Source organism: Balaenoptera ricei, chromosome 2 (genome assembly GCF_028023285.1).
Source record: "Balaenoptera ricei isolate mBalRic1 chromosome 2, mBalRic1.hap2, whole genome shotgun sequence".
NCBI classification, from domain to species: domain Eukaryota; kingdom Metazoa; phylum Chordata; class Mammalia; order Artiodactyla; family Balaenopteridae; genus Balaenoptera; species Balaenoptera ricei.
Window position 1 is genome coordinate 96,716,908 of NC_082640.1, and position 12,371 is coordinate 96,729,278.

Sequence of the window (12,371 nt, forward strand, 5' to 3'; positions counted from 1 at the left end):
TTGTTGAGTATTAGTCAAGCATCACAATACACATGACACAGCTTAAGACCCACGGAGTTAACAAAAATTAGAATCAACCCCTGTGTTTGAACATGGGGAAGGAGGCGTGATATACCTACTTCTGTGCTGTCTTACCAGTGCAGATTCATGAAGCCAGTTTTTGATGGCTTCAGGGTATATCATATCCTTCCTGAGATTTTGTGAACATGTGAAGTACCTAGCTATCGTCCTGAAAGATACTTGAGAATTATAATTTCTCCACATTACCATCACTGCACGTGTTTGAGGATGTTTTGGACTCGTTTATTAAGAACTCATATCAGAAGGTAAAATCTCCTTTTCTAAAACTCCTCTCCTGAAAATGCACACATTAGCACAGACTAAGGACACTGATGAATGAAACATCCATTTTCCTTATCCAGGTTGCGAAGTGCCCTGTGGATTTTCTCCAAGACCATCAACATTTATATTGACCCTGAGTACCAGACCATTCCAAAGAGTGAAATTTCCATATTCACATACCACTTTCTCTTTGGATTATAGATGTGAACGAATGTGAAACTCCCGGAATCTGTGGTCCAGGAACATGTTATAACACCGTGGGCAACTACACCTGTATTTGCCCTCCAGACTACATGCAAGTGAATGGGGGGAATAATTGCATGGGTAAGTCCCAACTTTTCTTTATAGTGCATGTTTGTTTGGTCCTCATCTGCAAAGAGAAAAAGAGCTTCCGAGGCAGCAATTAGTCCTCAGCATTATGTTACTCATAAGAGCGAGTACTGCCACCCTTTCACTGAGAGAGCCTCCTCCCCTGTAAAGCATAAGCTGGGCCTTTTCTCACCACCTCGTGTGGGTGGTTGGGAGTTTTCTTTAAAATGTAATGTTGGAAAATCCCAAACAAAGGTTTAATAGTACTTCTTTTGTTTGACTTTGGGTGTATCTTTATACAACTATATTTACAGCACTGACCTACAGTATTAAAACATCATGAGTCGGAAATGAGAAAATCACTGCCAAATAGCAGGGGAGAATTGTTACTAGGAGACTGGGTGGAGAGTCACGTAAAGTTTATTAACACCGCAGCTACATAATGACTAAGTTCTGTGGCACAAAACAACAGGGAATATATTTCTCAAAGTCCTTTTTCTTGTAGTAGCGTAGGACGACGGAGAGCTGTGTGAGAGCAGGCTTTTCCTGCCCTGATTGAACTCAAGTTACAATACACTTCAAAAGAGATTCACTCCTTAAGTATCCCCTTAGAATCTCCCTGTCGTGATTTCCCCATGGCATCACCATTCCCTTAACTTCCTCCTTTCTTCTAGATATGAGGAGAAGCTTGTGCTACAGGAACTATTACGCTGACAACCAGACCTGCGACGGAGAACTGTTGTTCAATATGACCAAGAAGATGTGCTGTTGTTCCTACAACATTGGCCGGGCCTGGAATAAGCCCTGTGAACAGTGTCCGATCCCAAGCACAGGTGAGTTTTAGTTTCACCGTTACCAGAAAGATAGCTCGGTACATTACCCACAAATTGTTGGGGAGATGAATCTCAGCAAGGGAAGAAAAGGGTGCATCGTTGATCTTCATAAGAAAAGATTAGCTCACAAGGGCAAATAGTTAAATTCACAGTTGATCTTGGTCCTTGCAGCTGAAAACTGAGTCACAGAATATGCTTTCTAATTTATACCCAGGTTCATTCACCAGACGTATAGACTCAGTATATCACAAAAAATACAAACACTGTTATCATTGTTATGGAGTCTGCCATATGACTAAAAGTCTGGAAACATTGGGCAAAGCAGTATGACAAATAAGTAAACCATAGTCCTATCAGTTTTACTTATTTATAACTAATCTTGTTCCAGAAAGAATTCAAGGTGGCCCACAAAGATGCAAATGTAAAATAAGAAGGCCTAATGCAAATGGCAGGCAAGGGTAAGAAACTCAGAGCAAGGAACAAGGGTAATACACACGATCCACGTTGGGAATTCCTACACACTTGCCAGCAATGAGCAATAACTTGGGCTCTAAACCTTCTAGCAGCTCATATAGAGAGAGATGTGATCGAATCTAAGAGTCTCAATGACCACAAAGCAAAATCAACACTAAAGACAAGCAGAAAAGATCAACTCCTTGATATTGAGATCTTAGAGAAATTTCTTCTTATATCCTCATGCAGAAAAATCCAAATAATGTTATCTGTTTGGAAAAAAAATGTCTAATTTACATCTTAGCAGTAAATGAAGCAAAAACTTTGGTGCAGTGTTCTTACACGGTAGATGATATATGTCATATATATCATGAGGACATCGTTTACTAATGATGATCTAGATTATCTTTATGATTTAGATTGAATGAACTACCATGCAGAGTACTGATCTGAGAATTGTGTGGGACCTACTCCATTCCCCACAGTGATATGTAAAATCCTAAACCTATTGTCTGGTGCTACCTGACAGTGCATAAAACAGAAGATTCTTTTTTAGTAAAATATACCATTTCATCCATTGTTTACTCTGGAAAGAGTGTAATAACCATTACTTAGAATTACGAGTTGTCTCCACTCTGCAAGATGTTGCTCGACCAGGGGTTGGCAAACAAGAGCCCATGGGCCAAATCCAGCCCTCCTCCTATTTTTGTATGGCCCACAAGCTAAAAATAATTTTGACATTTTTAAATGGTTGGAAAAAAAGTCAAAGGAATGATATGTCATGACCTGAAAATTTTATGAACTTCAAATTTTAGTAAATAAAATTTTACTAGAATTCAGCCCCACTAATTTATTTACATATTATCTATGGTTGCTTTCGTGAAATAGTTGAGTAGTTTCAACAGAGACTGCACAGCTTGCAAAACCTAAAATATTTACTTTTTAGCCCTCTAAGAAAAAATTTGCTGACCCCTGATCTTGACCAATGGCCTTCAAATCTTTTGATCATACATACCTATCGTTAAAAAACCTGGAGGTTACACACACTTGCTGTGTGTATTTACAAGTAAAAGTATATGTGTATATGTCTCTATATGTTTGTTTTCAATTATATTGAGAAATGCATTGATTATTTTCATAAACTGTTCTATTATAAAAGATACACAAAATTAATTTTAAAATTGGATTTTACAAAGACAGACATCCTAGTATTTTCTTTCTTACCTTGATGGATCATTGTACCTTCCCCTGCAGACCACTTTGGAGATCTCTGATAAAGACTATCATTTACTTTCAGAAATACCTGTCTGAGGTTTAAGAATCTGCATACTCTTAATATAAAATGCAAGGTTTCGTCTTCATGTTGAATATTGGCCAAATCCAGCCACGGCTGTTCATTAGCTATGCAGTCTACACACATTTTAGGAGTCCCTGAAATTTGGATGGTCAGTGGAGGTGGCGTGACACTTGTTGGAAGTGGACCCTCACTCCTTTTTCTATAAGGAAATAAAAGCAGTAGGAAGAGAACACGTTACATTTTGATTAAAATACTTTTGGAAACCTTTTACTAATTTTCAGTAGGTTTGACCCACAAGGCAATGGCCATCTTGAGCTTAAACTGATACCATGCTATACTGGTTACACTCATGATCTGGAATTACAGAATCGCAGAGTTAAAAGGGACCACAGATGACATTTAGTGCATCCTTTATTATCAACTTTGATGAATTCAGGTGAAGGAGAGAAAGATAAAGGGTCGGGGGGGAGGGAGAGAGAGAGAACAAGAGAGCTGCACCAAAAGAAATCCAGCTCCAAAACTTGAAGTAATGAGGTAAGTTGGTTCTTTGACGTGAATTAGTCATTAATAGGCCTCATATCAAGAACTCAGCTAGATTTGCCACGGTCTCCCCCAGTCTACTACAGGCAAGATCATACAAATGAGTGGCATGTGATATAGAGACCTCTGCTTCTGCCTCATTATTACATCAACATGAGGTCACTTTTCCTTCAGTGTTTGTCTTAAGGAGAAGTTTACACCATCTGTAGGAATTTTCAGATTAATTTTTTATTTTAAATTTTTCAAAATACAGGTAAATACCTTTCAAGAATGGATACAAAGTAATTTTGTTCAGCCTACTTATTGCTCTCTGCTGACCCCTATTCCCACCCCGCTCACCCCACCTTTGTTCAATCACTGCAGATGAATTTGCTACACTCTGTGGAAGTCAAAGGCCAGGCTTCGTCATCGACATTTACACTGGTTTACCTGTTGGTGAGTTATGATGCCTTTGTTGGAACTTTTTGTCTCTGCCTTTGTGTTAAGAAAAGGAAGTACACACTGTTATTTTCTCAGTTTGCTTTTTTTTCTTGGAAGGAACAAATCATTAAACAGTGCCATTTAGCTTTATTGAAACTCTGATTCTTAGTTTGAAACAAACAGTACAGACACCCTGTGTAGCTCCACCTAATTGGCAGCAGCATTTGTCGGTCATGATTAAGGGGACTGGAAAGCTTTTCACAGAATTACAATCAAGCTTAGTTAAACCAACCCTAGGCATCAACAAAGAGAGATTCTGGGAGTAGGGCCAGTTGACTTTTGATTTGACTATAATTCCCAGTCCTTCCATCTGACTAAGACCTGAGTTTAATATGACTGTTCATACCAATCCTTATGTGTAGGTGGATCAATTTTATCTCACATAGAATCTCCTCAGGTCATCCGCTTTGGGATTTTTAGATGTGAAATTAAAAAAAAAAAAAAAATCTTTCCAATCTGAGGCCCTGTCTGGTAACTGGAGCAGACACCACTGCGGTGCTAGTGAAGCTTATGCAAGATTCAGAAGTATTGCACAGCGTTCAGCCAATGGAAGTGATGCCTTTGTGGTTTAAAACCAAATAACATGAAAGCAGATGGAAAGCTACTGCATTCTCAGAGTCTTTCCCCAGTGTGATTTATATGGCTCCTTAGATGCCCCTGTTAATTCTGAGCAGTTGTGTCTAGTAGCAAACATCACCACTTGGTCTGTTCCATTTTATTCCTAATAAGTAAACTGAAATCCACATCAGCCTTTCCAATGACCTTGTTTAAGAAAACAAGGGTCTGCTCCAGCAATCAGCCTGGCTCTCTTAGTGCCAAATACATATGGCTCCGTAGCCTAGTCAACATCCAAAGAAACTTCATGATTTGGAAAGAAAACCTGTTAAATGGCATTGGCCTGAAACACCCGGCTCTAGCTGCTTTGTTTTTCCCCTTCCCAAAACAGATCTTTTCACCTCCTTAGAATCTCTTATCTGAAGATAAGCGGTCTTTAATAGTAGAGTCCATCGTTCTCCGTGGATGGACCAGGCGTGTACCCCAGCAAGGCCTACCTTCTAATGTTGGCAGCAGGCAAAGACTCAAAATAGCATGAACAACATCCACTAATAAAACTGGAAAGGCCTCAGACATCGTCTAGTCCACATCAGCTAGGCCTTGCCTTACCGTTGAGGGGACAGAGGCCGAGACAGGGGAAGGGACTCAGCTGAGGTCACCTGGCTAATTAATAACAGAGCTGAGACCAGAATCCAGTCTTGACTCACAGCTTGCTTTGCCGCTAGCTCTTGAAAACTGGAAATGTGATAGTTAGCAGTATACTTATTGTTAGCAAATTCCAGCATGACAAAATATTTAGATGACTGAGAAACTTTGTTTTATTTAAGCTTTATACTCTTCTTCTGAAAGGTCTGAAGATTGTTGGCATATAGAACCCATTCGTGTGGGGTTAAAACTATAGCAAGTTTATTAATCTTGTCTTTAAACATAAACTTTTCCAAGTTGAAGTTCAAATGGAATCCAGACAGGAAAAGAAAATATAATTTTTAATATATGCTTTTGCTCTTTTATGCCTAACAATGGCTAGAAATTTGACCCAGCCTGTTATTGTTAAACTTGAAAATACATCTCTTATATTTAAAACAAATGAATGTGAACATAACATTTCATGTTTTAACCCGTACCTAGTTCAAGAATGTCTGAATTTTTTTTTTTTTTGCTTTTTGCTGATAGTTCATAGTTGTGATATTTCTTTGCCTAACTTTTTAAGAACATGAATGACAAATGTGTGAAAAATCTAAAACATAATTACTTGTATTCAAAATGGAAATATACCCTTTGATATTCTAAGCTGGTTTACTTCCATTAAAGAGGTCAATTTGTCCTCAAACAAAATCAAGCCCTTTAGAAAAAGGTCCAACATAAGTCCATGTCCTGTCAAATTTCTCCTTTAAAACAGATTGGCTTTAGGGTGTGATTCTTCTGAAAGCTCTTGTGAGTTCCACTTAAGTCTATAGCCATCTTCTTACAATTTATGCAAACAAAGTATCTTGCAGAGGCTCCTGACTGTGATATGTAAAGGAAAGTATCTCAACAACAATAACAGAAACCTAATGGATTGGAAAGACCAAAGCTTTACATTCCCTCCCGGCTTCTGAAGTGTTTTGTGAAACTCTGCCAGAGGGCTGGTAGAGGGGCCCTCTGGGAATAACAAGCACTTCGCTAACGGTTTTGTGAAGATTGTTTGACTGTGGAAAAGCATATGAGAGACAGGACAGCCTGTTAGCGGATTCCTGGTATCGAATCCCAACTCTGCCTCCTGTTGGCTGTACGGTCTTTGGCAAGTTCCATGCTCTCACTTGGCCTTAGTTCCATCATCTGCATCATGAGGATAGTCAGAGTACCTAGAGACCATCTCATAGGGTGGCCCTGATGATTTGGTAACTAAATCCAGGTTAAATGTTTGAGAAATATACCAGGCATATAGCAAGGGAGACACTACTGTTACTGTCACTGTTACCGTTATTATCCTAGAGGACACTGAATGGTCAGAAGTTCAGAGCAGGTCAAACAGCGAGTGGACCCACCAGGCTGGTGAGGAGACCAGACTTGCCCATGTGGCTCACTCACCAGCTGGCCAGCCTGCTTTAGCAGCCTGGGTCCTGGCCCTGCTCTCACTCCTGCTTTGGTCCTGTTTTGATGCTCACCAACCCCACTTCCAGGTACTGGCTCTTCATTGAATACATTTTAATTGGCACTTAACATTTGTCAGACAGTGTACCAGGGGCCGGTAACACCGTAGCGTAGAAGCCAGCCCCAGCGCCTGGGCTTGGGAAGCCACGGTCTACTGTGACAGTCCTTCCTTGGTGCTTGCTCTGTCTTCATGGTCAGCCCAGGCCCAGCTTACATCCCCAGACCTGACTTAACCTCCTTTCGAAAGCCATGTGAAGGAGAAAGGGGGTGTTGAAGTGGAATTTGGAAGATCAGAGTTGGCCGTGACCATGGGCTCCTCCTCTGTTCTTCACCAGCTCTCCTCTCCCATTCTAGACCAACACCACCACACACTTGGGGTAGAGAGACCACTTTCTCTTGGCAGTCACTTTTATTCTACTCATCTGGTGCACAGGGCCCGGTGGGGACAAAGATGGCTCCTACCTGGACAAAGCCGATGTTATAAAACAAAACCAGAAAAACAGATAGTCAATCAGATAGACACATGCGTGTCTGACACGCAGTCTAGTTATCTCAATTTGCCGTTCACTGACGTCCCCGCTTCCATCACCACTTCAGCACACACGCACACACGCAAGCACGTACACACACATACACACGCACTTTCTCTTCTTTGGCTTTAGACCTTACATAGAATGAATTAGAAGCAGCTGACTTCCAATTCCAGTTTACCCTGCAGAGGGACCACGTGCCGTTCCGTCACTCACACGTACCTGCTCTGTTTCTAGATATCGATGAATGTCGGGAGATCCCAGGGGTCTGTGAAAATGGCGTGTGTATCAACATGGTTGGCAGCTTCCGATGTGAATGTCCAGTGGGCTTCTTCTATAATGACAAGTTGTTGGTTTGTGAAGGTAAGAGAGGCTGTCACTATATCGCATCCAGAAATGAGCCACCCGATGAGCTACATACCCACACACACACACGTGGTCAATTTCACAACATTGGAATTTCAGAAATCCATCACACTCTAGCAATGGTGAAGGGCACCATGTGGATCAACAGACATTTCATGTAAAAATTCCCTAGCACGCAGCGGGGAAAGCAGGATGTCCATTCCCCAGCCCTCTCCCCCGACACACAATGTATTAGATTTCCCAGCTGATATGGAAAAGCCTCGAGATCCCGGGTGTGTCCGATAGATGGCTATTGTTTCACATTGCTTGAAAGTGAGCATGAGTGGTGGGCAGTCATCTTGAGCTGAACCTCAAAATCAGTGTTCTCTTCCAAACGGAGCCTTTGCTCCTCCCAAGTGAAAACAAGGTTAATGCAAATATTTCAAATGCATGAGAGAATTCCAAATGGCAAGAACAGCAAATTCGATTTTATATGAAGAATGTTGGCATGCGTGCAAATGGTACTTTTTTCATTTTCAGATTACCTCCGCTTGCCATGTGTTTGTGCTGTGATTCTGCGCATTCCTTACCGCACTTCATATTTTTCCGACATCTGGGGAAGATAGTGTTCTTTTACATTTTAGTAAAAGGGACGTTACTGGTTATTAAATATACCATGGGCCCTAGGACAGCTAGAATAATTTTCTATTTAATACTTAAACTTAGAGCCTCTAGCAGAGTTTTTGTTCATGTTAGAAAGGCTTATTGCTCCTTAGAGCATGTATTAGAGCACATAGGTCAACATTTTAATATTAAAAAAATCTTTTTCTCCTAAACTGGGGACAGCTTATAGACCATGAGTCGAGTTACAGCCGCAAGCACATGCTTGTTAAATTCTCCTCACCAGGCTTTCTGTTCCTATGGCCAAGTTGGCCCACGTCCCTTCCTCTGCCTCCTCTGCGGGGGAGTGGGAACAGGGTGACAGCGATTCCTGGCCTTCCTAAGGAGATAGTCATTTCGGGCTTTGGTTCGGGCCCTGGGCTTCAGGTCGTCAAGGATCAGGTGTGGGGAGGAGGCACGATGTGGGAATGGAGAAGAAAGCCCACAACAGGTGACCTTATAGTGCGAGAGGTGGTTGCCTGCTCATAGCCACTGTCTTCCACCTGTCGTACATGCCTCAGGATGTCTGCCGCCTTCTGTGGCATCTCCCCTTCTCTTCCATTCAGAGCTGGTTACTTTACCCAGGTGCCTCTTTGGCACTTAGATCTGCTGAAGCAGCAGCCGTTGGCCAGAAACCAGAGGCAAGGCCACCCAGGGCCACCACGTCAACCTAGACCTTGCTACACACATGAGACTGAAAACCTACAGCTGCACCAGCGTAAGGCACTTTGCTGTCAGGGTAGCATTCAGTGGATATGGAGATTACAAAGCGCTCCAACTTTCGGTTTCCGTCTCGTAGGATATCCATCTTCAGGGTGAATGTTTAATCCAGGGTCAGCTGCTTCCCAGCACACTCTTAGCTCGCAGAATCAGAAAAGGAAGGTTGATTTAGTACATGCCTCAGCCAGACTGAAACTGGAATGGATTCCAGAAGTGATTTAGGGAGGATCCATGTGTCTGCCCTCCCCAAGTATGTCTATAATCAGATGTTAGGCATCTGATGCATTACAGAAATGCTTGTCTGTGACACCGATTGGCTTCTCCAACTACACAAGGTACCCTCTGTGTTTCTGTACACCCTTCATTAAGAGCAGGGCAGGCCTGGTGGGTGAGGTGGTGCTGGGTCCTGGGTCCTGGGTCCACTGTAACCCAAGGTAGGCATATTCTGCTTCTGTATCTGTTGTACAGAGAGGCACACCCCATATTAGACGGTAACTCCCACTGACTGCCAATAGTCCTTGAGGTTTTCCCACCACAAAAGCACACACCTAGGAGGCCTAGGTTGATGTATTTGCCGCCCCCTTGTGGGAACTTCTTTGGCTGAGCCGACTTCTGCATGAAACCCCAGTACTGGTGCTGGGCTGACTCCCACCTGTGTTACAGGCTATTCCCTTTACTGGATTTAGACTGAATTAGAATGTTTCATAAGAGCAGGGGAAGGGAATATGTATTTTGCCCCATGCTATAGCCTGGACCGTGCAGTAACTTTTGCAATGCCGTGAATTTGAACTGTATTAGGTAGCTGTTAAAATTTTTAAAAGATAGACAAACAACTCCCTGAGCATAGTCAAAGCCCTGGAGCACACAATATCCATTTTATTCTTTCCTTTGATAGTGAGCGTTTGGTTATCTTCAGTGGTTTTATGTGCAATCTCTCATGTTAAGTCTCCTTGATTTGACTGCCATGTGGCAGAAATTTAAGCAAGAGCCCGTGCAGCCCTGCAGTTCAAAGCACTGTCTGTGGGCCAGGAGCACCCAGCATCACTTGGGAGCTTATTGGAAGCACAGAGTCTCAAGCCTCCCCCCAGACATGCTGAATCAGAGATGCCTTTCAAAAAAATCCGAAGTGATTCATATGCACATTAAGGTTTGAGATGCTCTGCTCTGCAGACCTCACAACCTTCCAGACAAAAGCAACCCAACTGAATCCTAAAACCCCCAGGCTTTGAGCAAATACAAGATTTCCTAGGAAATCTTGGTCTATACCCGTATCAAGTCCTGGCCCTTGAAGCTGAGTTTCACAGCTTTTTCTAGACATTAGCAGCATTAGAAGCCGTGTGTGGTGATAAATCAAGTATTTGCATTTCTGAAAAATATCTGTAAAACAGAAAAATTAGAAAACAAATTCTCCATCTTCCATGGTTTGTTCAGTAGAACCGATCAAAACGAGAAAATATAAATCCACGTTGTGTGAGTGGCTTCATCGGCTTGACACCAGATTCTGCCCTCCCTGTAATTCAGTTCTCTCCTGCTTGTAGATATCGACGAGTGTCAGAACGGCCCGGTGTGCCAGCGCAACGCGGAGTGCATCAACACTGCGGGCAGCTACCGCTGCGACTGCAAGCCCGGCTACCGCTTCACCTCCACAGGGCAGTGCAATGGCAAGTAGTCCCCGCCGCCCAGCGCCCACCCGACGGGCCAGCCCCATTGAGCTGCAGATACCTGGATTTCTTTGAGATGGTTAGGTTGAAGAATACATGACTTCTGAGTTGTAGTAACTAAACTGGGAAAAAGGGAAAATTGTTGAAATGTCTTCAACACTTAGCTCTTTTCTCCCTTTGGAGGTGTGACGTTTCCAAATTTGCCTCTCTGCTGCCCTGCTGCAAACACCCACTCCCACAAATGCACACACACACACACATACACACTCCCTAACTGGTATTCAGGACCAAATACTTTTTTTTTTCCTTTCACATAATCCCCCTGGAGTGGGTGAGGTTGTCACCATTCTGGCCACATACCCCAAGTCTAGATGGCAAAGCTCTCCTGAGCTGGGCCAGATTAAACTGCACAAACCAAGGAAAAAGAACCAACAGTATCACTTTTTCTCCTAAACAGCTTACACGACTGAGGGCAGCAAACGTTGAAAGCCTTTTATTTGCTGTGTCACCTACAGTAAAATGAGAAACTATCCGCGAGAGGTTAAATTTTTTTGCTGTTCCCGTTTGTCAGGGATGCGGCAGAAATAAGAAGGATGATCGTGCTACCAACTTAAACTGATGGTAAAATTATTAGGTATCTGATAGTATCTTGTAGCCAGTGGTGTGAAAATAAAAACACTGGTGTTTCAGCCCAGGAGGAAAGTAATACCTCAGAATGATTTTCATCTGAGTTTTTTAGTAGTTATAAATCACTGTATATTTAGCAAGGAGGTCAGGAAGAGTGTGTTATTTTGCTTCTGGCTCATTTCACAAGGAATTTCCTGGATATTTTATGCATTTGTGAATGAAACAACACCAAGGAACGTAGTCAGATTTTCCTTGGATTTCCTTGCCCACCAGTGATTAAGTGGTGGGAAGTGCACTGCTTTCCGTAGGGTATTTTGCATTGTTTTATGAGACTTTGGTGGGAAGAGGGTGTAATACCAGAACAAAAACTCGTTTTGAGAATCAAGACTTGTTTTGGGGGTTTAAAGGAACATGTGCAAGTATTTAGCATTTTGTCAGCAGAGCAGTTGTTCTCCTCGTACTGAGAAAGAAAACAAAACAAAACAGGACAGGAAAAGTGAGGACGTCTCTGATATGAGTCACAATGCCCTCATGAAACTTGGCACTCATACCACTTCCCTGCATTTTGCTTGTAATTTATATTTATTTGAAACTGCGTGAAATAATTCCAATCAAAATAAGGAACTGCTGATAATATAGAACATGTCATTTCACACCATTTCATGCTCAGGCAAGATGAGGGAACAACTATTTTATACATCAAGACAAGACGTCCAACCAGGGCCTGCTGGGGCTTAAGCCCTGTCATGTTTTCTTGTAGAATAGTAACATAAATAAAGCTCATCCAGCGTTAACCAGCGATAAGTACTGTGAAGGAGTGTTGTCTGTAGCCAAATCTTCATTTCCCTCATTCATCGAAATCCTCACAAGAAAGGGAATGTACTTG

At 42.3% G+C, this 12,371-nt stretch overlaps 1 protein-coding gene across 2 annotated transcripts in view; it reads left to right on the plus strand.

The window, feature by feature from the left end:
- Nucleotides 1-12,371, plus strand: part of FBN1 (fibrillin 1) — a 252,546-nt gene that overhangs the window by 186,378 nt on the left and 53,797 nt on the right. For both annotated transcript variants that reach the window (XM_059913339.1, XM_059913338.1), the window contains exons 41-45: nucleotides 544-666; nucleotides 1,326-1,484; nucleotides 4,138-4,209; nucleotides 7,710-7,835; nucleotides 10,736-10,858. In XM_059913339.1, coding sequence (XP_059769322.1) covers nucleotides 544-666; nucleotides 1,326-1,484; nucleotides 4,138-4,209; nucleotides 7,710-7,835; nucleotides 10,736-10,858 — 603 coding nt within the window. The remainder of the gene's footprint in view (nucleotides 1-543; nucleotides 667-1,325; nucleotides 1,485-4,137; nucleotides 4,210-7,709; nucleotides 7,836-10,735; nucleotides 10,859-12,371) is intronic.